Source organism: Heterodontus francisci, chromosome 23 (assembly GCF_036365525.1).
Source record: "Heterodontus francisci isolate sHetFra1 chromosome 23, sHetFra1.hap1, whole genome shotgun sequence".
NCBI classification, from domain to species: Eukaryota; Metazoa; Chordata; class Chondrichthyes; order Heterodontiformes; family Heterodontidae; genus Heterodontus; species Heterodontus francisci.
In genome coordinates this window covers 16,064,881-16,092,562 of record NC_090393.1, presented here as the reverse complement: position 1 = coordinate 16,092,562, position 27,682 = coordinate 16,064,881, and the positions used below count along the sequence as shown (strand labels likewise).

At 44.1% G+C, this 27,682-nt stretch overlaps 1 protein-coding gene across 10 annotated transcripts in view; it reads left to right on the top strand.

The window, feature by feature from the left end:
* acacb (acetyl-CoA carboxylase beta) overlaps positions 1-27,682 on the top strand; it is a 173,843-nt gene that overhangs the window by 7,305 nt on the left and 138,856 nt on the right. For 5 of the 10 annotated variants that reach the window (XM_068054735.1, XM_068054734.1, XM_068054742.1 and 2 more), the window contains exon 1: positions 1,648-2,147. The exons of 1 other annotated variant lie outside the window; for it this stretch is intronic. In XM_068054735.1, the coding sequence (XP_067910836.1) occupies positions 2,098-2,147 (50 nt within the window). In that variant the 5' untranslated portion in view covers positions 1,648-2,097. Of the gene's footprint in view, positions 1-1,647; positions 2,148-14,449; positions 14,574-14,637; positions 14,815-22,971; positions 23,047-27,682 lie in introns of those variants that run through there. 4 more of the 10 variants (XM_068054740.1, XM_068054737.1, XM_068054738.1 and 1 more) reach the window with 4 other exon arrangements.

Here is a 27,682-nt window from a genome sequence, read left to right as displayed (position 1 = left end):
GAAGGGAGTTCCAGGATTTTGGCCCAGCGACAGTAAAGGAACGGCGATCTAGATCCAAGTCAGGATGGTGTGTGGTCTGGAGGGGAACTTGCAGTCGTGGTGTTCCAATGCATCTGCTGTCCTTGTCTTTCTAGGTTATAGAGGTCACAGGTTTGGAAGGTGCTGTTGAAGGAACCTTGGTGAGTTGCTGCGTTGCATCTTTCAGATGGTACACACTGCTGCCTCTGTGTGTCAGTGGTAGAGGGACTGAATGTTGAAGGTGGTGGAAGGGGTGCTAATCAAGCAGGCTGCTTTGTCCTGGATGGTGTCGAGCTTCTTGAGTGTTGGAGCTGCACTCATCCAGGCAAGTGGAGAGTATTCCATCACACTCCTGACTTGTGCCTTGTAGATGGTGGACAGGCTTTGGGGAGTCTGGAGGTGAGTTACTCGCCCCAGAGTTCCCAGCCTCTGACCTGCTCTTATATTTATATTTTTAATTATAAAAAATATCTTGTAGCCACAGTACTTATATGGCTGGCCCAGTTCAGATTCTGGTCAATGGTAACCCCCAGGATGTTGATAGTAGGGAGATTCAGTGATGGTAATGCCATTGAATGTCAAGGAGAGGTGGTTAAGTTCTCTCCTGTTGAATATGGTCATTGCCTGACACTTGTGTGGTCTGAATGTAACTTTCCACATGTCAGCCCAAGCCTGAATGTTGTCCAGGCCTTATATGGACACAGACTGCTTCAGTATCTGAGGAGTCACGAATGGTGCTGAACATTGTGCAATCATCAGCGAACATCCCCATTTCTGACCTAATGATGGAGGAAAAGTCATTGATGAAGCAGCTGAAGATGGTTGGGCCTAGGACACTATCCTGAGGAACTCCTGCTGTGATGTCCTGGGACTGAGATGAATGACCTTCAACAACCACAACCATCTTTCTTTGTGCTAGGTATGACTCCAACCAGTGGAGAGTTTCCCCCCGATTCCCATTGACTCCAGTTTTGCTAGGGCTCCTCGATGCCACACTAGGTCAAATGCTGCCTTGAAGTCAAGGGCAATCACTCACCTCTTGAGTTCAGCTGTTTTGTCCATGTTTGGACCAACGCTGTAATGAGGCTGTTTCAATGACTTAGTACGCAACAGGTGATGCATTTTTTCACTGAACCATGTACAAAGAATAGTCACAAGTGAGGTAGAGTCGAAAGAAAAATTGTGAAAATTAACTGGAGAATGGCATTAGATCTCTGAATATTTCTCAATCTTGAGTTGAAAATCTGTTCCTTGTTATAAATTGGTTGAACTCTACTTTTTTAAAAAAAATAAGGGGTCAGAGTGATGCATATTTTCATTGCAACCTATGATGTTTCCTATATTACAACAGTGACCAAACTTAAAAAAATACTTCATTGGTATGTGCTGTAAAGCGCTTTGTGTCATCCTGTGGTCATGAAAGGCGCTATATAAATACAAGTCTTTTTCTACTTATCTGGTCACTTTTCTCTGTCTGGAAATACATGCTTGTTAGTATAGAAAATTTCTCGAGCACTGGGCCTACCTTGAAGTGTAGTTGTGTCCTTGTTTTATCACAATCTTGTCTGTGTTTAGCTGATAACTGCTCTACGTCATAAGAAGTTAAATTTGGCAACAGTGGGAAGGGATCAAGTTACTGCAGCTGGCTTAAACTTATGTTTTTCTCTTCAACACGGTTCAGCACGAATCTTTGTAAAGATTCCTTTCCAGAAGTAGTAAAGGGCCCTTTTAATTGTTGGGGATTCAAGATAACTTGTTATCTTATAACTTAGTAACTAGAGGGAAGTTTAAGGAAGTTGCTTTAATCAGCAAGAGCTTACAAAGTCTTTGCATATGTTTTTAAACCCGCCTCTTCCTGAGTGAGTTTGGATACTGTAGAATATATATAACTTGCAAGGCTAGTTGCAGCAATCGTCTCTGCTGAGTTTATGAAAGAATTTGTATAAAAAGCGAAGGTAAAGTCAGTATGTTGTTTTACTATCATAAGTGCCCTTTGGACTTGGTGTTGGGGGGGTGGGAACTAATGAAGCTTAGTCCAAGGACTTCACTGAAAACTAAAATGTAAGCTTGAATTCTTCCATGGCGGGGAAAAACAATCCATCTTCTACATGGTTGCAATATCTGAGGAGGTGAGTGAGTTTTATTTAACAAACATAAAAGAAATCTCTACCCTACTTTCTGTGCAAAGCATGCATTTTCTGACATAAATGATTCTTATGGCCAAAGCTGGTCAGTTGCCAGTTTAAAATGTTGTAAACACTGCTTCATGTGACTCTACTTAGTCTTTGTTTTGAACTGATTCTTTCACGTGTAAGCCTCTTGGCTAAATATGCTCTTGTTAATGTCTTTGAATAATGTCTATTGGATGTTAATGTAGTTAAGGATTTTAAAAAGTGGAATGAAAGGCATACAGTTAATTGATCTGTTTGGTAATATAGTTAGAAAATCTGGCAATACCTTTATCCCATTACTGTTTGTGACACTTTGTTGTGCACAAATTAACTGATATGTTTCCTTATGTTACAACAATGAGTACATTTCAAAAAATAATGACTCATTAGCTGTGAACTGCTTTGGGACATCCTGAGGTCATGAAAGGATCTATATAAATACATGCTGTTTTCTCCTTTCCTTGTCTTCAATGTGAATAAAGGCACCACTTTGTGGAACTGCACCATTTAGACGAGGATGCCCTCTGTGACTGAATAGCTTATCACTCACTGTGGATCATGCATAAAGACTGTACAGCAAGTTGCCATTGCCTGTGAATGCTCACCTCAGTAAGAGTCAATGCCCTCAGGAGATCAGGGGAGAAAGCTGGGAAGGGGTAGAAATCTGGTTAAATTTTTTTTTAAAATCCCAGATCCCCTTAGAGTTTCCCGGCACTCCGCAAAGTCCTCCACAAGAAAGCAGGCTGGAGATATACACCCAGGCCAAGGTCACTAATAACATTGGCTGGAGGAGGTTCTTTTGTTCTTGGGATATGGGTGACAATGGTAAAGTTGCATTTATTGCCCAGCCCTAGTTGTCCTCAGAAGGTGATGGCTGGGTCTTGTCATTGAACCATTGCACTCCTTGTGACAGTGGTGCTGCCACCAGCGCTGGGTAGGGAATTCCAGGATATTGGTCCACTGATTTTTTTTTTAAACAAGTGAAATGACCAAGTCAGGATGGTATGTGACTTGGAAGGGAATATGCACATTTCTGTTCTCCTTGAGAACGAATTCATAGGGGAGGGAGATGCTCGTGGCTCTAAGGAGCGACTCTTTTTCTATCTTTCCCACTTTTCCCAGCCATCTCCCTAGATTCAAAACACATTTCTGCAGCTTGATCACATGGGTAACCAAAATGATATTCCCAGAATTGAGGGAAACCGTAAAATCATCTGATAACTGTCAATAAATTTCTATACTTTTATGCAGTTGTTGGCCTACTAGGATGTTTATTTCTATTGGTTTATATGAATTAAAATGTTTTCTGGAATAATTTACTGTATTTCTTTTGCGTAGTTGATGACCCCTTTTGAAAAGTAGGGAAGGTGTTCCCTGGGAGTATGTCAGTACAGCAAAGGTTCACCAATTCATGAAAGTTTGTAAACCATTACTATGTGACAGAGTGATTGACAGGACAAGCTTACTTATCTGGGGGAAGGTGGGACTAGGTGAAGATAGAGGTGCAATATGCTAATGGATAATATGCAGTTGCCATTTGAAAATATGCAAAATGGTTTTGGTTTAGGAGTTAAGCAAAATAGTTGTGATTACAGTGAGATCCAGCTGCCTATTTAAAAAACTGTTTCTTACTTGCCAACTTTGATTAAAACAATCCTTTTGTGTGAACTTCTCTTCCAGTAAAGAGTCTATTTGTATGGGTCTTAATTTCTCTTGGAAACTAATATACAATTTTTAAATGTATTTTAGGGTCAAGCTTCACATTGTGCTAAATTTTGCTCAAAAGGTGCCATTGGTTAGGGGGTGAATGAAAGTCTTTTTGTCCTTTTTCTCTTGAAGGTTGTGCATTATGCTCAGGTATAGTCTCACAAATGCTGGTACCTTTCTCTCATGCATGCTTATCACGCATCAGCTTAGAAAGTGAGTGTTGGCAGATTAAGTGACTGAGAGAAACTTCACAGCTGAGCCCAGATCTTTCTGCACATAATTTTCAGCAGGAGTCACTGGACAGTAATCATGAATGGGAACATTGGATGACTTTTATTTCATTACTGTAATCTCCACCAATTTAGTGATGCTATATCCCCTACCACTGCAGCTCAAGCTGAGATTGCAGTTACCTCTGTAAACTGGAGTGCAACTTTTTAAAAGAAAGATTTGTATCAAAAGTTGTTTTTATTTGTAGAGTGCCTTGTTACTTGTTACAAAATGTCATGAAGCACTTTAGATACAATGAATTGCTTTAAATTGCAGTGACTGTTGGCTGGGCAAATGTAACAGCCATTTTGCACACATCAAGACCCCACATAAAGCAATTAGATTGATCTACAGATATTCTGCTTTTTGATGGTGTTGATTGAAAGAGGAATGTTGGCCAGGGCACTGGGGGGGATCCTTGTGCTTTGAATAATGCCATGGGGTCTTTATAGAATCATAGAATGATACAGCACAGAAGAAGGTAATTTGACTCGATGTGCCTGTGCACGGTCCATGAAAGAGCTACCCAACAGTCCCACTTCCCTAATTTTTGTTCCTCATAGCTCTGCAATTTTTTCTCTTTCAAGTATTTATCCAATTCCCTTTTGAAAGTTATTATTGAATCTGCTTCCATCACTCCTTCAGACAGTACATTCCCAATCATAACTCACTGTGTAAATTTTCTTCTCCACATGTCACCTCTGTTTCTTTTGCTAATTACCTTAAGTTTGTGTCCTCTGGTTACCAACTCTCCTACCACTGGAGACAGTTTCTCCTCATTTACTCAATCAAAATCTTTCATGATTTTGAACACCTCTGTCACACCTCCCCATAACCTTCTCTGCACTAAGGAGAACAATGCTAGTTTCTCTCGCGTCTCCACTTGACTGAAGTCTTTCGTCCATGGTACCATCCACTAAATCTCCTCTGCACCTTCTCTAAGGCCTTGGCATCCTTTCTAAAATGTGGTGCCCAGAATTAGACGCAATGCTCCAGGTGAGCCCTAACCACTATTTTATAATGGTTTAGCATAACTATCTTGCTTTTGTACTCCTCAAGAACCACCTATGCCTTTTTAACAGCCTTCTCAACTTCTCCTGCCACCTTCAAAGACTTATGAATGTACATCCCTGGGTCTCTCTCTGTTCCTGCACCTTTTAAAAATTGTATAATTTAGTTTATATTTCCACTCCTCATTCTTCCTACCAAAATGAATCATTTCACAATTCTCTGTTAAATTACATCTGCCATGTGTTTGCCCATTTTACCAGTCTGTCTGTGTCCACCTGGTCTGCTGCCTTCCTTACTGTTTATAACATGTCTGAGTTTCGTGTCATCTGCAAACTTTGAAATTATGCCCTGTATACACAAGTTCAGGTCATTAATATATTAAAAAGCACAGTGGTCCCAACAGCAATCCCTGGGGGGACACCACTGCACGCTTCTTTCCAGTCTTACAAACACAGTTCAGCCCTACTCTTTACTTCTGTCCCTTAGATAATTTTGTATCTGTGCAGCCACTGCCCTTTTAAGTCAAGGGTTTCAGTTTTGCCAACAAATCTATCATGTGTTACTTTGTCAGATGTCTTTTAAAAGCCCATATCCACAACATCAACTGCATTACCTTTTTCATCCTTCTCCGTTACTTTATCAAAGAAATAACCAGAACTTATCCTGTTCTATTGCATAAAAGCAAAATACTGCAGATGCTGGAAATCTGAAATAAAACCAAAGAAGTGTTGGAATTACAGGCGGCGCAGTGGCTAGCACCACAGCTCCAGCGACCCGGGTTCGGTTCTGGGTACTGCCTGTGTGGAGTTTGCAAGTTCTCCCTGTGACTGTGTGGGTTTCCTCCGGGTGCTCCGGTTTCCTCCGACATGCCAAAGACTTGCAGGTTGATAGGTAAATTGGCCATTGTAAAAAAAAAATTGTCCCTAGTGTAGGTAGGTGGTAGGAGAATTGAGGGAAGGTGGGGATGTGAGAGGGAAAATGGGATTAATGTAGGATTAGTATAAATGAGAGGACTCGGTGGGCCGAAGGGCCTGTTTCGGTGCTATGTCTCTCTATGACTCTAATCAGCAGCTCTGGCAGCATCTGTGGAGAGAGAAGCAAAGTTAACCTTTCAGGTCAGTGACCTTTCATCAGAACTGGCAAAGGTTAGAAATGTAATAGGTTTTAAGCAAATAAAGTAGGGGTGGGGCAAAAGAGAACGAATGTGAAGGTGTTGATAGAACAGAGGGTCACAGAGAATAACTGACAAGGCAGTCATGGAGCAAAGGCAAAGAGTGTGTTAATAGTGTGGTGAAATACAAAGTGTTAGTGCAGAGATGGTGTTAAATGACAGAATAATGAAAGCCCTAACCACAAGCAAAAGTGGGCAGGCACATGGTTTAAGAAAAAGTTCAAATGATGAAACAAAACTAAAATAAAATGAAATACAAATAAAAAATACAAAGTAAAACTAAAAAAAAGGGGCTAGTCACGCTCTGAAATTATTGAACTCTATGTTCAGTCCGGCAGGCTGTAGCGTGCCTAATCGGTAAATGAGAAGCCGTTCCTCGAGCGTGTGTTGATGTTCACTGGAACACTACAGCAATCCCAGGACAGAGAAGTGGGCATGAGAGCTGGGGGGGTGGTTTGTTGAAATGGCAAGCAACAGGAAGATCGAGGCCAAGTTTTTGGACTAAGCGGAGGTGTTCAACGAATACAGTATACTAAATTGAAAGAAGTACAAGTAAATCGCTGCTTCACCTGAAAGGAGAGTTTGGGGCCATGGATTGTGAGGCGAGAGGAGGTAAAAGGGCAGGTATTACACCTCCCGCGATTGCGAGGGAAGGTGCCGTGGGAAGGGGACGAGGTGGTGGGGGTAATGGAGGAGTGCACCAGGGTGTCGCAGATGAGCAATCCCTTTGGAATGCTGACGGGAAGGGAGTGGAAGATGCGTTTGGTAATGGCATCACGCTGGACATGGCGGAAATGGCAGGGGATGATCCTTTGGATGTGGAGGCTGGTGGGATGTAAAGTGAAGACAAGGGGAACCCTGTCGCGGTTCTGGGAAGGAGGGGAAGGGGTGAGAGCAGAAGTGCGGGAAATGGGCCGGACACGGTTGAGGGCCCTGTCAACCACAATGGGACTTTTTAAGTTTTACTTTGTATTTTTTATTTCTATTTCATTTTATTTTAATTTGTTTCAAAGAACAAAGAACAGCACAGGAACAGGCCATTCGGCCCTCCAAGCCTCCGCCGATCTTGATGCCTGCCTAAACTAACACCTTCTGCACTTCCAGGGTCCGTATCCCTCTATTCCCATCCTATTCATGTATTTGTCAAGATGCCTCTTAAACGTCTCTATGGTACCTGCTTCCACCACCTCCCCCGGCAACAAGTTCCAGGCACTCACCACCCTCTGTGTAAAGAACTTGCCTCGCACATCCCCTCTAAACTTTGCCCCTCTCACCTTAAACCTATGTCCCCTAGTAACTGACTCTTCCACCCTGGGAAAAAGCTTCTGACTATCCACTCTGTCCATGCCGCATATAACTTTTTGTAAACCTCTATCATGTCGCCCCTCCACCTCCGTCGTTCTAGTGAAAACAATCCGAGTTTATCCAACCTCTCCTCATAGCTAATGCCCTCCAGACCAGGCAATATCCTTGTAAACCTCTTCTGTACCCTCTCCAAAGCCTCCACGTCCTTCTGGTAGTGTGGCGACCAGAATTTCATCATTACACTTTTTTTAACCATGTGCCTGCCCACTTTTTTTCATTTTTTTTCATGTTTTTTGCTTGTGACTAGGGCTTTCATTATTCTGTCATTTAACACCTTCTAGGGGGAGGGTGAACAGCCAGAGGTTGTGGTACACATCGGTACCAATGACATAGGCAGGAAGAGTGATCAGGTCCTGCAGGGGGAGTTTAGGGAGTTAGGTAGTAAGTTAAAAAAACAGGACCTCTAGGGTTGTAATCTCTGGATTACTCCCTGTGCCACGTGCCAGTGAGGCTAGAAATAGGAAGATAGTGCAGCTAAACACGTGGCTGAGCAGCTGGTGTAGAAGGGAGGATTTCAGATATCTGGACCATTGGGCTCTCTTCAGGGACAGATGGGACCTGTACAAGAAGGACGGGTTGCATCTAAACTGGAAGGGCACGAATATCCTGGCTGTAAGGTTTGCTAGCGTCACTCGGGAGGGTTTAAACTAGTGTGGCAGGGGGGGTGGGAACCAGAGCAGTAGGACAGCTAGTGAAGTAAATGAGGAGGACATAGTAAATAAGGCCAGTAGGACTAAGAGGAAGAGTAGGCAGGGAGATGTTGCTGAGCACAGTGGGACTGGTGGTCTGAAGTGCATTTGTTTCAATGCGAGAAGTATAACAGGTAAGGCAGATGAACTTAGAGCTTGGATTAGTACTTGGAAATATGATGTTGTTGCTATTACAGAGACTTGGTTGAGGGAAGGGCAGGATTGGCAGCTAAATGTTCCAGGCTTTAGAAGCTACAGGCGGGATAGAGGAGGATGTAAAAGGGGTGGGGGAGTTGCATTACTTGTTAAGGAGAATATCACAGCTGTACTGCGGGAGGACACCTCAGAGAGGTCATGCAGCGAGGCAATATGGGTGGAGCTCAGGAATAGGAAGGGTACAGTCACGATGTTGGGGGTTTACTACAGGCCTCCCAACAGCCAGTGGGAGGTAGAGGAGCAGATATGTAGACAGACTTTGGAAAGATGTAAAAGTAACAGGGTTGTAGTGGTGGGTGATTTTAACTTCCCCAATATTGACTGGGACTCACTTAGTGCTAGGGTTTTGGATGGGGCAGAATTTGTGAGGAGCATCCAGGAGGGCTTCTTGAAACAGTATGTAGATAGTCCAACTAGGGATGGGGCCATTCTGGACCTGGTATTGGGGAATGAGCCCAGCCAGGTGGTCGAAGTTTCAGTAGGGGAGCATTTCGGGATCAGTGACCATAATTCCATAAGTTTTAAAGTACTTGTGGATAAGGATAAGAGTAGTCCTCGGGTGAAGGTGCTAAATTGGGGGAAGGCTAATTATAACAATATTAGGCAGGAACTGAAGAATTTAGATTGGGGGCGGCTGTTTGAGGGTAAATCAACATCTGACATGTGGGAGTCTTTCAAACGTCAGCTGATTAGAATCCAGGACCAGCATGTTCCTGTGAGGAAGAAAGACAAGTTTGGCAAGTTTCGGGAAGCTTGGATAACACGGGATATTGTGAGCCTAGTCAAAAAGAAAAAGGAAGCATTTGTAAGGGCTGGAAGGCTAGGAACAGATGAAGCACTTGAGGAATATAAAGACAGTAGGAAGGAACTTAAGCAAGGAGTTAGGAGGGCTAAAAGGGGTCATGAAAAGTCATTGGCAAACAGGATTAAGGAAAATCCCGAGGCTTTTTATACATATATAAAGAGCAAGAGGGTCACCAGGGTAAGGGTTGGCCCACTCAAGGACAGAGATGGGAATCTATGTGTGGAGCCAGAGGAAATGGGTGAGGTGCTGAATGAGTACTTTGCATCAATATTCACCAAGGAGAAGGACTTGGTGGATGATGAGCCTAGGGAAGGGAGTGCAGATAGTCTCAGTCATCTCATTATCAAAAAGGAGGAGGTGTTGGGTGTCTTGCAAAGCATTAAGGTAGCTAAGTCCCCAGGGCCTGATGGGATCTACCCCAGAATACTGAGGGAGGCAAGGGAAGAAATTGCTGGGGCCTTGACAGAAATCTTTGCATCCTCATTGGCTACAGGTGAGGCCCCAGAGGACTGGAGAATAGCCAATGTTGTTCCTTTGTTTAAGAAGGGTGGTAAGGATAATCCAGGAAATTATAGGCCGGCGAGCCTTACGTCAGTGGTAGGGAAACTATTAGACAGGATTATTCGGGACACGATTTACTCCCATTTGGAAACAAACAAACTTATTAGCGAGAGACAGCATGGTTTTGTGAAGGGGAGGTCGTGTCTTACTAATTTGATTGAGTTTTTTGAGGAAGTGACGAAGATGATTGATGAGGGAAGGGCGGTGGATGTTGTCTATATGGACTTCAGTAAAGCCTTTGACAAGGTCCCACATGGCAGACTGGTGCAAAAGGTGAAGTCACACGGGATCAGAGGTGAGCTGGCAAGATGGATACAGAACTGGCTCAGTCACAGAAGACAGAGGGTAACAGTGGATGGGTGTTTTTCTGAATGGAGGGATGTGACTGGTGGTGTTCCGCAGGGATCAGTGCTGGGACCTTTGCTGTTTGTAGTATATATGAATGATTTGGAGGAAAATGTAGCTGGTCTGATTAGTAAGTTTGCGGATGACACAAAGGTTGGTGGAGTTGCGGATAATGATGAGGATGGATATAGATCGGTTGGAGACTTGGGCGGAGAAATGGCAGATGGAGTTTAATCCGGACTGTACAGTGCTGTATCTCTAATCTAATCTAAATGTGAGGTAATGCATTTTGGAAGGTCTAATGCAGGTGGGAAGTATACAGTAAATGGCAGAACCCTTAGGAGTATTGACAGGCAGAGAGATCTGGGCGTACAGGTCCACAGGTCGCTGAAAGTGGCAACTCAGGTGGATAAGGTAGTCAAGAAGGCAATACAGCATGTTTGCCTTCATCGGTCGGGGCTTGGAGGGCCGAATGGCCTGTTCCTGTGCTGTACTGTTCTTTGTTCTCTGCACTAAGGCTTTGTATTTCACCACACTATTAACACACTCTTTGCCTTTGCCCCATGACCTCCTTGTCAGTTATTCTCTGTGATCCTCTGTCCTATCAGCACCTTCCCATTTGTTCTCTTTTGCCCCACCCCCACTTTATTTGCTTAAAATCTATTACATTTTTAACCTTTGCCAGTTCTGATGAAAGGTCACTGACCTGAAGCGTTAACTTTGCTTCTCTCGCCACAGATGCTGCCAAACCTGCTAAGTTTTTAAATTTTATTTCAGATTTCTAGCACCTGCAGTATTTTGCTTTTATTTTAGTGTTTAATTCACTGCCACTTCTCTTCCAGGAATGCCTACCTTGAAGAAGTTCTGCTCTTCTCTCCAACGGGATTTTCATTTGTCTCTTTTGCCTTGTTCACCTTCATTGCTTTCTGTTTCCCTCCTGGTATTTGATAAAGTGTCTGCCAAAACTCGTTTTCACAGCCACATTTCCTTCCTCAGTGACTGTCTCTGGTTCCAACTTATTCCACGTGGATTCCAACTGAAGTTTCATCCTTCGTATTTTGAATCCACGCAGGATTACAGGTGTCTCCGAGAAATACAACGTTCCTCGGACTGCTGTTCTCACCGCATCTTGAGATCCATGCGCCTCTACATGTACACACTGGGACTTCTCTCTCTCCAGAAGCACTACCTCACCTTATCGCAAAGCTGTAATGCTCCATAGTTTCATGTCACCCTTCGTCTTATCCGACGCATTAACAAAATACTTTTTTTTCGTCCTTTCAGGTGTTAAGGAACGCAAGCTCCAACAACTGATGGGAACTAATGCCCCTCTAGAGCCTTCTTCCCCTTCACTTTCCTTTGACCCCATCCCTTCTGATCTGATCCCTTGCCGTGTATTTACTGTATCCTCTGACCTCCCACTCTCTGACGCTGAATGATCTGTACTCAGCAAATGACTCCATTTTATCCCTTTACGCACCCCCCCCCCCCCAAATAAATTTTGCACTCGGCATGACGTTGAGCTCTTCTATCGCCTTTGCCTCCGTGCTCGCTTCTTTGACCAGGAGTCCTCCCCCTGACCAGCAGACCCATTCACCACCTCCAGCATTCTCCATCCATGGACCCCTCCTTTTGGCCTGTTACCCACTTGATCTTTTCATTGAGAACTGTTGGCGTGACATCGGCCGTCTCAATTGCTCCGCTCCCCTCACTCACTCTAACCTGTCTCCCTCTGAACTTGCTGCACTCCATTCTGTCAGGTCTAACCCCGATATTGTGATCAAACCTGCCGACAAGGGTGGTGCTGCTGTTGTCTGGTGTACCGACCTCTACCTTGCAGAGGCTCAGCGCCAACTCTCAGACATTCCTTCCTACCTCCCCTTGGACCATGACCTCACCACCGAACATCAAACTACTGTCCCCAGGACTGTCACTGACCTCCTCTCCTCCGGAGATCTTCCCTCTACAGCTTCCAACCTCATAGTCCTGCAACCCTGGACAGCCCGCTTCTACCTCCTTCCTAAAATCCACAAACAGGACTTCCCTGGCAGACCCATAGTTTCAGCCTGTTCCTGCCCCACTGAACTTATTTCTTCCTATCTTGACTCTATCTTTTCTCCTCTGGTCCAGTCTCTTCCCACCTACATCCGTGACTCTTCTGACGCCCTACATCATTTTGACAATTTCCAGTTTCCTGGCCCTAACCGCCTCCTCTTCACTATGGACATCCAATCTCTCTGCACCTCCATCCCCCACCAGGATGGTTTGAGGGCTCTCCGCTTCTTCCTTGAACAGAGGCCCAACCAGTCCCCATCCACCACCACTGTCCTCCACCTGGCTGAACTTGTTCTCACATTGAACAATTTCTCCATCAACTCCATTCACTTCCTTCAAGTAAAAGGTGTTGCTATGGGTACCCACATGGGTCCTAGTTATGCCTGTCTTTTTGTGGGATATGTTGAACATTCCTTGTTCCAGTCCTACTCAGGCCCCCTCCCCCAACTCTTTTTCCGGTACATTGATGACTCTATCCGTGCCGAATCCTGCTCCCGCCCCGAACTGGAAAACTCTATAAACTTTGCTTCCAATTTCCACCCTTCTCTCGCCTTTACATGGTCCATCTCCGACACTTCCCTTCCTCAACTTCTCTGTCACCACCTCTGGGGATAGGCTGTCTACTAATATTTATTATAAGGCCACCAATTCCCACAGCTACCTTGACTACACTTCCTCACACCCTGCCTCCTGTAAGGACTCCATTCCATTCTCCCAGTTTCTCCGTCTCCGACGCATCTGCTCTGATGATGCGACCTTCCACAATAGCGCTTCTGATATGTCTTCCTTTTTCCCTAACCGAGGATTTCCCTCCCACTGTGGTTCACAGAGCCCTCAACCATGTCTGGTCCATTTTCCACACCTCTGCTCTCACCCCTACCCCTCCCTCCCAAAACTGCGTCAGGGTTCCCCTTGTCCTCACTTTCCACCCCACCAGCCTCCACATTCAAATGATCATTCTTTGCCATTTCTGCCACATCCAGCGTGATGCCACTATCAAATGCATCTTCCCCTCCCCTCCTCTGTCAGCATTCCGAAGGGATCGTTCCCTCCACGACACCTTGTCCCCTTCCCATGGCACCTTCCCTTGCAATCGCAAGAGGTGTAATACCTGCCCTTGTACCTCCTCTATCCTCACTATCCAAGGCCCCAAACACTCCTTTCAGGTGAAGCAGCAATTTACTTGTACTTCTTTCAATACAATATACTGTATTCGCTGCTCACAATGCGGTCTCCTCTACAATGAGGAGACCAAACGCAGATTGCGTGACCACTTTGCAGAACACCTCCACTCAGTCCGAAAACATGACCCCGAGCTTCCTGTCGCTTTCCATTTCAACACATCACCCCCAACTCTGCTCTCATGCCTACATCTCTGTCCTGGGATTCCTGCAGTGTTCCAGTGAACATCAATGCAAGCTCAAGGACCAGCATCTTATTTACCGATTAGGCACACTACAGCCTGCCGGACTGAACACTGAGCTCAATAATTTCAGAGCATGACTGCCCCCCCCCCTCCTTTTTATAGTTTTCCTTTGTATTTTTTTATTTATATTTCATTTTATTTTAATTTGTTTCATCGTTACACTTTATTTTTTACCATGTGCCTGTCCACTTTTTTTTCCTCATTTTTTTCATGTTTTTGCTTGTGACTAGGGCTTTCATTATTGTCATTTAACACCCTCTCTGCATTAACACTTTGTATTTAACCACACTATTAACACACTCTTTGCCTTTGCCCCATGACCTCCTTGTCAGTTATTCTCTGTGACCCTCTGTTCTATCAACACCTTGCCATTTGTTCTCTTTTGCCCCACCCCCACTTTATTTGCTTAAAATCTATTACATTTCTAACCTTTGCCAGTTCTGATGAAAGGTCACTGACCTGAAAGGTTAACTTTGCTTCTCTCTCCACAGATGCTGCCAGACCTGCTGAGTATTTCCAGCCTTTTTTTGATTAGAACAGGATAGGACTTTGGATTAACATTGCATCACATTAGGTTTGTTTATATGCTCAAGCCTCGGAACAAATCCACAACTAAGCAAACTATACCTTGAACTGGATACTCCTGTTGACAGGCTGTCCATTCTGTGGCCCTGATTTTTTTAAAATTTGTTAATGGGATGTAAGCATCGCTGGCAAGGCCAACATTTATTGCCTATCCCTACTTGCTCTTGAGAAGGTGGTGGTGAGTTGCTTTCTTGAACTGTTACAGTCAATGTAGTATAGGTATACCCACTATTTGGGAGGAAGTTCAAGAATTTTGACCAAGCAACAGTGAAGGAACAGCGATATAGTTCCAAGTCGGGTTGATATGTGACTTGATGGTGGAGGGGAGCATGCAGGTGCTGGTGTCCCATGCGGCTATTGCCTTGTCCTTCTAGATGGTAGAGGTCGCGGTTTTGGAAGATGCTGTTGAAAGAGCCTTGGTGAGTTGCTGCTGTTCATCTTGTATATGGTACACACTGTTGTCACTGTGTGCTAGTGGTGCAGGGAGTGAATATTTAAGGTGATAAGTGGAGTGCTGATCAAGCTGGTTGCTTTGTCCTGGATAGTGTCAAGCTTCTTGCATGTTGTTGGAGCGGCACTCATCCAGCCAAGTGGAGAGCATTCCATTACACTCCTGATTTGTGTCGTGTAGATGGTGGGCCGGCTGACAGATGGTGGTAATGCATTGGTAGTCCATCCATTCGTGGCTTTATGTAACAATTGGAGTTGTTGAAATAGAGTCAGTAATGCAGAACTACAGATACAATGTGTAGCCACATACTATTTGCTTTGCATATGTTGATGCCTTTTTTTTTTAAAAAGCTCAGCATCTTAAAGGGAGAGTGGCTTTGGTCCTTGAATGTGTCGTTGCCTCCCAAATCCATTTTTCTTGCAACCCAAGTCAGGTTTCTGCTCCTACCACAGCACTAAAATGGCACTAATCAAAGTCACACATGTGACTGTATCCATGGTGCCCAATCCTTCCTTGTCCTCCTTGACCTCTCTGCAGCATTTGATACGGTCAAACATACCATCCTCCTCCATTATCCAACTGAGTTGGACTGCCCAAAGTTGGTTTCACTCTTGCCTATTCCATCATAGCCAGAGAATCTCCTGCAATGACCACTCTTCCTGTCCCTGCTCTGTTACCTTTGAAGTCCCTCTAGGATCTATTCTTGCACACCCCCTCCCCTTCCTCCTCTAGATACCACCACCAACCTCGCACCCCCCTCCCCACCCTGGTGGCATAATCCAAAGGCATGACATAATTTCTGCATGGCAACACCAAGCTCTGCCTCTTCACCACCTCTTTCAAATTGTCCATTGTCTTTGTGTTGTCATCCTGCTTGTCTGGTACCCAGTCCTGGAAGAGCTGCAATTTTTTCTCATTAAACATTGAAAGCCTGAATCTATTGCCTTCAGCCCTCCTCCACAAGCTGCTACCGATTTCAGCCACATGCCTGCCCACTATCTCTGATTTCAACTGTTCATACTAATCCATAGCAGGACCCACTTAGCCCAGTGCTCGCTGACCCAAATTGTTTCCCAGCCCCCAAATGCCTCCAATTTAAAATTCTCACTCATGTTCAAATTCCTATATTGTCTCACCTCCCTGTCTCTTGAATCTCCTCCAGCGCCATAACCCTCCAACGTCTCTGCATACCTCCAAATCTGCCATATTAAACACCCCACACTCCCTCCCACCGTTGTCAGTGATACCTTCAGCCATCTGTGCAAGCTCTGTAATTCCCTCCTTATACCCCAACGTTTCCTCATCTCTTTCTCTTTTAAGATGCTCCTTAAAACCTACGACTTTGATCAAGCTTTTACCCCTCCTTATATCTCCTTCTTTAGCTTGGTGTTAATTTGTGTCAGATTATGCTTCTGTGAAGTGCCTTGGGATGTTTTCCTACGATAAATGCACTATATAAATGTAAGTTCTTCATGAAAGAAACAGTTTGGCAGCTGTACTTGGGGAGGAAGAAGCAATGCAGTTGCGTGTTGTCCCAAGTTACATCGTAATGGATTTTGCGTGACTTGTGTTATTACATTGTGTAAACTGGCTTACTGAACACTTTTTTTCATGGTCAAGGCTCTTCTAATAGTAAAAGTTCTCAAATAATCTGAACAATGCACACTGAGAATTTGTATTTCCATCGGTAGTCTGTTCTTGTTACCGAATTGTTGCCCGATTTAAGGATTGTTCATTATGCTTAAAATCAATGGAAGGAAGTGAATTATTGCACTAAACTTCCTGCCAGATGTTTGTGCTTTAGACTGTTCTTTTTGTGCCTTGGGCATACTCAGTTTTGTCAAGGCTTTATTATGCCTGAGAAGACAATTGATAAAAGTGGTGACTCTGTTAAGTTTATGAGCAAGATTTAATTTCAATCTTGCAGTTAACATTGCATCAGAATTGGTAGATTGCAATATTTGTTTATAACTACAGTCCTGTCTGCGTACAGTACTGAAAGTCTTTAGCGCAATGATAAATTATACAGGAGAGGTGAAAGTAGTTGCCCTTGGCATTAAGGCATTAGGCCACCAAGGAGCCCTATTATTACTGAGGCTAATGGGAAAACCCTCCAGTACCTAGAGTCGTATAGGTATAGGACAAGATGATTGTGGTTGTCAGAGTCTAATCATTACAGGCCCAGGACTTGCTGGAGTTTCTTAAGGCAGCATCCTTGGTTCAAACATCTTTAGCTGCAACATCAATGACCATCTATCTGTCAGAAGGTCAAGTAGGGCTGCTGCTGCTAATTCAACTAAGTTCAGCTCCATTTATAATTCCTTTGATAACAAGAGTAGCCCATGCTATCCTACAGCAGGACTTGAACAACATCTAGACTTGTTGCAGATAACATTTGTGCCACATAAGTATCAGGTGATAATTATTTCCAAAAAAAAAGACCAAAGCATCACCTCCTGATTTTCAACAGCACCACCATCATTATGTCTCTCACCATTAACTTCCTGGAGGTCATTACTGACCAGAAACTTAACTAGACCAGCTATATCAACATTGTAGCTACAAGTGTGGGGCAGATGCTGGATGATATGTGATGAATGACTCACATCTTGACTGTTCAATGACTTTCCACCAGCTAGAATGCTCAAGTCAGGAGCGTAATGGGATACTCGTCATTTGCTTGCATGGATGTAGCTGCAGTAACATTTAGGAAGCTCAACACCATCCAAGATACAGCAGTCTGCTTAATTGGCACCCTTGCCACTGGACTGAATTGCCACCCTCTCTGCTGCCCAGCATACTGGGCTGCAGTATGCACTATCGCTAGGATACAGAGTGGCAACTCACCAAGTTCACTTGGACAGCACCTCCTTCCCTCTTTAACTTAACCAGCAAGAGCAGCAGAATCATAAGAATGACATTGCCTGCAGTTTCCCCTCCAAGTGACACTATCCTGCCTTGAGCACACGCTGCTGTTCCTTCGTAACCGTTGGATCAAAATTCTGAAATTCTCTCTCTAACAAACATTGTGGGACCACCATCACTGCAAGAACTGCAGCAGTTCAAGGAGAAGGCCCACCACCACCTCTCATGCCAGTGAGGGATGGGCAATAAATGCAGCCTTGCCAGCATCACCCACATCTGAGAACAACAAAAAAAAGAATTTTGTTTGTTTTTATTCCAATCTTCAGTACTGTTTGGAAATTCTTCAGACACCTTGTCTCATTGCTGAGCATAGCCTTCATTTAAATCTTTGTTTTAGTCCTGACCCGAAGGGTGGGAAAATTCTTCAGGTCTCTGAATATTGAAGTCCAACAGAGCACCAACAACACAAAATGAAGAGGATAACTGTCTGGCAAGAAGTTTCTACCAATTTCCATAATAAAATGGAAGCCCAATTAGTCCTGAATAAACTTGCTGTATTTTTCCTGTAGACTGACTGAACTGCAATACCTCTTGTGTATATAGAAAGAATTACAGTTCTGCTGCTGATTTCACAACCCTTTTGTTGTCCTTTAGTTTTTAGCAGTGCCCTTGTGCTAATCAGTGAAGCAAAATCAACATTTGTAGCTTTCTAATGTTGATATAGCACTGGAACAGTTGATCATTGTTGGTAGGAACATAATTTGTTCCTTTTCTCTGGTGCAAAAACATTGGTTTCCATTAAAGGAATATTTTTTTTTTCAGGTATCAATTCCATAGGTATCATTTTGTCCTCTTGCAAAAGGGGATATCTGTACATTTCATCCTTCTTCTGAATGTTAAGTTTCTGGAAAAATCCAAGTTTCAAATTCCAACAAGTCTACCAGCAGGAAGAGAATGTAGTGTGCCAAATCTTGTACCTACTGCCTTGCCAATTTTCATCCCTTCCACCCTCGCCTGCAATAACTGTGGGGAGCTAATGGATTTCTTTGTCACCAAGATTGACACTATCTCTCCCTCTCTCACCTTGGGCTGGATTTTAGTTCTGGAGTTGGAACCTTGAAGTTGGGCGCATTTCCAGTCCTGACCCTGCATCGCGTCAACACCTGACGCTCGACATGATTTCTTATGAGCTGGACAATTAGTGGCCAGAAAGCTTGCTTGTCGCCCAGTTAAGGATTATGGGTGGATCCTGAGGCTGGAGTTCCAATAGGAGGCCCACTAGCCCTGAGATTGGCCATCACAGGTGGGAGCTGCCAATTGTATGTAGGAGAGAGAGGGCGCCTCAAGATGGAAGCACCCTCTGAAGACATTTGGAAAAGGTTAGATTAAAACCGGCCACAGCTGCCACACAGTTACTGTGGAGGCAGATCCCCTCCACAGGGTGGCCTGCGGCTGCAGCTGTAACTATCTCGGTATGTCGGCTGCAGGTGTGGGGGGGGGGGGGGGGGGTGGGGGGTAGGGCCTGCCAGCTGACTAAAAAAATTCCATTCGGCCTCAGAACACTGGCCTTAATTGGCCCTTGAATTCACTTAATAGGTTACCTGCCACTTTTGAGAGTGCAGTTGTTACCCCCCTGAACCAGCATGTTCCAAAATGGGCAGGAGGCGGGAACATGCCAGCAAACTGGCACGTCACTGTACAACATCAATTTTGCAACCCTCCTGCCTCTGATAGAAATCAAAAATTCTGCCCCAGAGTATCTCCCCTACACATTGTCCTAAAGGTGTGGGGGAGGATCCATACATTAGACAGAAAACTAAGTTAAGGTGACAAAAGATATAACTGAGCAAAAGTTGGGTAACTGAAAAACAACACATCTGGCAAGCCTGCAGCATTAACTACATAGATTTTATTTTGGAATGAGTCAGACTAAATAATTAATCACTGCCAACTTATTGGAAATTATTGTAATTTTAGTTAACTAACCTTGAGATTGGTTGGCATATTACATGTGCTTCTGAGAAGGAAGCAGATAAATTTGGGAATGTATTCTAAGTTAAAGATCTGGTTGTTTGAAGAATCTGGTTAAGAGGTTTTCTGGTCTCTGTTCCAAGCTAGTTAAAGTTGAATTGGTGCAATTTACTAAAGTGTTTGCAATACTTAGATTAATTTACTTTTTGATTATGCAAATGTGCTATAAAACAATTACTTTAAAATTATATCACCCCTCACTGTTTTACACTAAGATCAGTATATACATTATACACAGTGCATGATTGATCTTGGTCAATGGACTAGCCTTTCAGTATTTAATATTGTATATCCTCTGATAATGGAGACTTTGAACCTGCAATTTGTGATCAGGATGATGAACTGTAACTGGCTTTTATCCCTCCTTATTGGTTTTGTTTAAAAGGCTTTACATGAATGTAAAGTATGTGAAGGCAGTAGAGAGGGTGCAGAAAAGATTCCCGAGAATGGTTCCAGGGATGAGGAACTTCAGTTATGTCGATAGATTGGAGAAGCTGGGGTTGTTCTCCTCAAGCGAAGAGGAGATTTGATAGAGGTGTTCAAAATTATGAGGGGTCTGGACAGAGTAGATGGAGAGGAACCGTTCCCTTTGACGGAAGGATCGAGAACCAGAGGACACCGATTTAAGGTAACTGGCAAAAGAAGCAACGGATTCATGAGGAAAAACCTTTTAATGCAGCGAGTGGTTAGGCTCTGGAATGCACTGCCTGAGAGTGTAGTGGAGGCAGATTCAATTGTGGCTTTCAAAAGAGAATTGGATAATAATATGAAGAGAAAATATTTCCAGGGCTGCGGGGAAAAGGTGGGGGAGTGGGACTCGGTGAGTTGCTCTTGCAGAGAGCCAGCCTCCTTCTGTGCTGTAACCATCCTATGATTCTGTGAAGCTCTTATATTAAAGTGCCTTTTTCATTTACCTGGGAGTGGAGAAGTTTTTGTGCTCAGCAAACTAAATGAACTTTGCCAATCAGGATTGCTGCAGGTGCCTTGCTTGGGTGAGTATTGTCTGGTGAGAAGCTCTATAGATGTGACCTGCTGCTGCAAGTGAAAAAAAAAAACAGGGCAGTTATGGAATTTTCAGGTGCCATTAGATATAAAGTTGCAGGTCCGCATTGCTCTTGAGTCCTCCACAACATTTCCTGTCTGGGCCCCTGCCTCAGCCCATCTCATTTGTGCCTCTCATTTTCACCTCCCTCTCGACTATTCCAATGCTCTACTGGCTAGCCTCCCATCCTCCACACTCTGTAAATTACAGCACATCCAAAACTTTGCTGCTCATATTTTTTGCACAAAATCCTGTTTACCAGTCACCCTTGTCCATGCTGATTTGCGTTGGTAGGTCCTCCAATGTTTCCAATTAAAATTTCTTATTACTGTGTTTATACTCATTTTTATATCTCTTCCTATCTTTGTGACCTCCAACCCTATAATTTCCCAAAATACTGTTTCTCTGACTCCACCCTCTCAAACATTCCCACTCCCTTTGTTCCACTATTGTCAGCTGTCCCTTCAGTCATCTAGGCCTCATGCTCTCGTATTCTCTTCCTATATCCCCACCCTCTCCCCCTTCAAGATCCGCTTTAAAACCCACCTCATTGAACAGATTTTTGGTCAGCCCACCTAATATCTCCTTTGGCTTGGTATCTATTAAGCCTGAAGTGCCTTGCGACATTTTTCGACATTTAAAGGTGTTTTATAAGTGCAAGTTGTTGGTGTTGTTGCTTTTAAGGCTTATTGTGATTTTTATAACTGGAACATTCTCAGTTTTGAGTTATGCATTATTTTTAAAATGACATGCTCTTATTTCTTAAGTTTCTCCCCCACCCCATAGAAAAGACATCAACTTTTCTATCCCCTATTTGCACTGTTTTCATGGGGGCTGGAAAAGCAGCTGATTTTGGGACCGACTGAAATCATTCATACACCTCCGTGGTCTTTTACCTCAAGTCCAGAAGAGTTGAACTGCAGTGGATTATGTGGCGATTCCAGCCAGTGCCAAATCAATTGTTTGCCTGTCCTCCTGCAATCAGTGTAAAAGGGGAATAGAAAAACTGACTGGCAACCATAGACAACATTAGAAGGAATGTGATACCAGCTGCTAAAACATTCATGCAAGTGTTGATCTAAAGTAGGCTCTGATACAACTGCAAAATTGTAAGAAGATAAAACTCCATAAACCCACAGAGCACTAAACCTTGAGCCCCCTGTTGAGTAACTGGCCTATAACATCTCTACCTCCCCCAACTCTGGTCCCTTCCAAATTTTCCCCCACCCCAGAGGAGCTCACTCTGGTCTCTTCCCCTTGCAGCCTCGACCAGCTGAGAAACTACCCAGTAACTCCCCTCACCCCAGCTGACATTCAACTTGGACTCTTTCAACCCCTTCTCTCTTTTCCCCTTCCCAATTGAGAAGAAACTCTACACCTTCACCCTCACCTTCTGAAAAAGAACTCTGTTATCTTCTCCACCCTGTTCGCCTGCATAGGCCTCTGCAAACCTCATTAAGATAAAAACCTGCCCTAGGCTACTGACCTCACTCCCCCACTAACCCCTGCATAATGAGACAAAGACCTACCTTTTTCTCCCACCTTCACCCACCCACATAAATGTAAATACCTCCTCACCAACTGTGAAGAAATTGGACCATGGCTCATTGCAATCCTCCCATCCCAATGAGAAGTACTTCGGCCAAGGATGTGCCATCCCGCCTACCCTGTTCTCCTATTCTCTTCTCCCCTCTCCAATCACTTATTTATTTCTCTCTACCACTAACCTCCTCCCAAGCTTGACTCCTCTTATCTTTGCTTGATCTGAGTACTGCACTTGGGCTTGAATTCCTGCATGCAACACTGGTTGACCTCCAATTGCTCGTTGTGTGTCAGCCATGGCTCAGCACTCTCGCGTCTGAGTCAGGAGGTTGAAGTCCCACTCCAGGGCTTGAACAGAAATGTCAAGGCTGACACTCCAGTGCAGTACTGAGGGAATGCTGCATTGTCGGAGGTGCCGTCATTCTGATGAGGGGTTAAACTGAGGCCCAACTGTCTGCTCAGGTGGATGTAGAAGAACCCCTGGCACTATTTTGAAGAAGTGCAGGGGAGTTATCACCGGTGTCCTGACCAATAGTTATCTCTCAATTAACAACACAAAAACAGATTATCTGGTTATTATTACGTTGTTTGTGGGAGTTTGCTATGCACATACTGGCTGCAACATTTCCTATATTACGACAGTGACTACACTTCAAAAGTACTTCATTGGCTGTAAAGCGCTTTGAGCGGTCCGGTGGTCATGAAAGGTCATACATAAATGCAAGTCTTTCCTTTCTTTTTACTAGAGCATGAGCTTCTTTTATAACTTCTAGTAGAATCTCTTGAAGGATTGGGGCAGTGGGGGTAAGGTAGGGTGTTGTGAATAGAAAAAACAAAAATCAAAGATACATTGGCTGGAGCTACTTACTAAGTCCAATTCAAGTAAAATGCCCTAAAAGAGTGAGAGACTGAATACCTGACTTTTCAGGAATGCGCCAGATAACTGCCGACGCATAACTGTTTTAAATGAAATCATAGTTTCCAACTATTTGCTTTCCTTGCAGTCTGTAGCATTTCCAGTACCTGTTCGTGCCGAAGATAACAAAACAGTTTATGGGTGACCTCAGCAATTGGCATTTATCTTGTGCCCCACAATAACCGTGTTAATGGGCCTGAAATGCTTTGCATGTATGTTAGTACCAGCTGGACTGTCGACTTCTAAGTAAATGAAGGCTTGCCTACAAGAGCTGTCAAACTTGTCTCATTCACATGGCAATGATACCACAACCATGTCTCTTTTTCAGTATAATGGTGGCTGCCAGAATAGTAGATAGTATTTAGCTTCACACAGCGTTGGGCCCCTGTGTTGTTTTGTGGATCTAGAATCTTCTGTTCACACAATCTTCCAGTAACTGCCAACAAAAACAACAACTGTTACTAAGCTGAGTAATACATTGCGTGGCTTTAAAAAGTAATGGACCATCAGAAATAATTAATCAGATTATTTAAATCATAGGTTGTTGTTTATGGAATCATAGAACGATACAGCACAGAAGGAGATAATTTGACCCATTGTGCTTATGCTGGTTCTTTGAAAGAGCTAACCAATTAGTCCCACTCAACCTTTCCCAATTGCTCTGCGATGTTTTCCCTTCAAATATTTATGCAATTCCCATTTGGACGTTACTGTTGAATCTGCTTCCACCACCATTTCAAGCAGTGCATTCCAGATCATCATAACTCGCTGCATTAAAAAAAATTCCTCCTCTCACCTCGTTTTCTTTGCCAATTATTTGATATCCGAGTCCACTGGTTATTGACCCTCCCCCTGTAAACAGTCTCTCCTTATCTACTGTATCAAAACCATTCATGATTTTGAATACCTTTATTAAATCTCTCCTTAATCTTCTCTGCTGTAAGGAGAACAACCCCAGCTTCTGAAGTGTCCCCATATAACTGCTTGTCCCTGATGTCATTCTTGAAAATCTCCTCTCTAAGGCCTTAACAACCTTCCTAAAGCCTGGTGTCCAAACTTGGATACAATACTCCAGCTGGGGCCTAGCCAGTGATTTCTAATGGTTTAGCATAACCTCCTTGCTTTTGTACTCCGTGCCTCTGTTTGTTTATTTATTTTAATTTTGAGATACAGCACTGAAACAGGCCCTTCGGCCCACCGAGTCTGTGCCGATCATCAACCACCCATTTATACTAATCCTACACTAATTCCATATTCCTATCATATCCCCACCTGTCCCTATATTTCCCTACCACCTACCTATACTAGGGGCAATTTATAATGGCCAATTTACGTATCAACCTGCAAGTCTTTGGCATGTGGGAGGAAACCGGAGCACCCGGAGGAAACCTACGCAGACACAGGGAGAACTTGCAAACTCCATGCAGGCAGTACCCAGAATTGAACCTGGGTTGCTGGAGCTGTGAGGCTGCGGTGCTAACCACTGCGCCACTGTGCCGCCCATATGAAGCCAAGGGTCCTGTGTGCTTTTTTAATGGTTTTCCTAACATGTTTAGTTCATGGACTGCAATTTATTTCTCACCTTTAATACTTTGTTTCATCTTATTAACTGGTAGGATGTTCAGATCAAAAATATGGTACCAGCCCTGTGCTCAATGTTTCTACCAGCCTTAGGCTGATATTTCAGATAAATACAAAACCAAAATCCTTTCAGCTGCATGATTACAGAGGTCCACGCAGTTACCGAATTATTGTGTATTGCAAAATCAATGTCAATAATAATGTGTCCTCAAGGTCTAGTCTACACTTATTGCTAGTGATCACGGATCAGCTTATAACTGAGGTGATGTAGTCAATAAAGTATGCAATCTGCATAATTATAAGTCAACTACTATAGGGAAAGAACATTATATAAGTATTTCATCATTTTCTAGCATCTCTTTTGGTCTGGCTGCTTTAGTTTGTGAGGACTGAACCTGTGAAACTAGAGAATTGGTGTTCTAACAGTGTTTTTCTTTCAAATGGCAGCACTGTGTATTGGAGAACCATTGCACTGTACTATCGAGTAGCAGGATGAAATTCCTTCTCCACTGCTTTGAGTTCCTGGAGGCTAAATTTGATAGCCCGCTGAAAATGGGCACAGGGATTGTGATGCATGATTAACCCACGCCCGTACAATGTAATGCAGACAGTACGCTGACTTTCTGCTGCTGCTGTTTGAAATTAATTCAGTGACCAGCTGTTGTTTGGCTGGTTGCTTCAGCAAGGGGGCAATATTGTGAGTGGTTAACACCACTTAAAGCTAGCCTGCACCTCTTAAAGGGGAGGTGCATTCTGCCTGAAGCTGGTACTGGCACTCATGCAGGAAGTGAATCTGACCTGTGAAACATTGAATAATGGCACAACTTTCAGAGTGCAGGCTCTAAGGCTTTTGGATGCTGCACGAGAGGCTTGGTGGCGGAGGTTGGAAAGAGGCGAGAGATATGTATCTGCAGGGGAAAGGAGGTGCTTCAGACTCTCATTCAGAAGGTAGTGGGTGCAGATAGCTGTGGAGGTCAATGCAGGTGTCAAGCACCAAGGTCTTGGATGCAGCCCTGCAAGAAGTTCAATTACCTCACTTGAGTGGTCAACATCACAGGTGCCAGTCTTCAGCCAATTCAACTCCACGTGATGTCAAGAAATGGATGAATGCACTGAATACCGAAAAAGCTATAGGCCCTGACAACATCCTGATAAAGTATTGAAGAGTTATGCTCCAGAATTAGTTGCGTCCCTAGCCAAGCTGTTTCAGTGCAGCTACAACACTGGCATCTACCCAACAATGTGGAAAATTGCCCAGGTATGTCCTGTCCACAAAAAGCAGGACAAATCCAACCTGGTCAATTACTACCCGTCAGTCTACTCGCCATCCATCACTTTGCTGATGATTGAATCGTCGACAGTGCTATCAACCAGCACTTATTCAGCAATACTTGCTCACTGATGCTCGGTTTGGGTTCCACCAGGGCCACTTGGCTCCAGACTCCATTACAGCGTTGGTCCAAACATGGACAAGAGAGCTGAATTCCAGAGGTGAGGTGACTGCCCTCGGCATCAAGGCAGCATTTGACTGAGTGCAGCATCAAGGAACCCTAGCAAAATTGAAGTCAGTAGAAATTCGGGGTAAAACTCTCCACTGGTTGAAGTCATACCTAGTACAAAGGAAGATTGTTGTGGATGTTGGAGGCCAATCATCTCAGCCCCAGGACATCACTGCAGGAGTTCTTCAGGGTAGTGTCCTAGGCCCAACAGCGTTCAGTACCATTTGCAACACCTCGGATACTATAGCAGTCCGTGCCTGCGTGCCGCAACACCTAGACAATATTCAGGCTTAAACTTGTGTTGTGCGAATGTTACTTGTCACTTAAGTGCCAGGCAATGGCCATTTTGAACAACAGAGAATCTAACCATCTCCCCTTGATGTTCAACAGTATTATCATTGAGGGGTTTACTGTTGACTGGAAAATTAACTGGACCAGCAATATAAATACTGCGGCTATAAGAGCTGGTCAGAGGCTGGGAATTCTGCGGCGAGTAACTCACCTCCCACCTCCCCAAATCACAAGTCAGGAGTGTGATAGAATACTCTGCACTTGCCTGAATCAGAGCAGCTTCAACATCACTCAAGATGCTCGACACACCATCCAGGAGAAAGCAGCCCTCAATAGGTACCCATGCACCTCCTTAAACATTGACTCCCGGAGGGTTCCTTTGACAACAGCTTTGAAACCTGCGACGCCACCACCGAGAAGAACATGAGCAGCAGACGCATGGGAACACCACCACCTGCAAGTTCCCCTCTAAGTCACACACCAAACTAACTTGGAACTATATCACTGTTCCTTCAGTGTCACTGGGTCAAAATCCTGGAACTCCCTCGCTAACAGCACTGTGGGTGTACCTACAACACATGGACTGCTGAGTTTCAAGAAGGCAGTTCACCACAACCACCTTAAGGGCAATGAGGGATGGGTAATAACTGCTGGCTTTGCCAGCGATGCTCACATCTCATAAACAAATTTAAACAAAAAAGTGAATGCTACTTCAAGTGCCATAACCTACCAAATGTGGCGCAGTGATTAGCACCGCCGCCTCACAGCTCCAGCGACCCGGGTTCAATTCTGGGCACTGCCTGTGTGGAGTTTGCAAGTTCTCCCTGTGTCTGCGTGGGTTTCCTCCGGGTGCTCCGGTTTCCTCCCACAAGCCAAAAGACTTGCAGGTTGGTAGGTAAATTGGCCATTATAAATTGCCCCTAGTATAGGTAGGTGGTAGGGAAATATAGGGACAGGTGGGGATGTGGTAGGAATATGGGATTAGTGTAGGATTAGTATAAATGGGTGGTTGATGGTCGGCACAGACTCGGTGGGCCGAAGGGCCTGTTTCAGTGCTGTATCTCTAAAA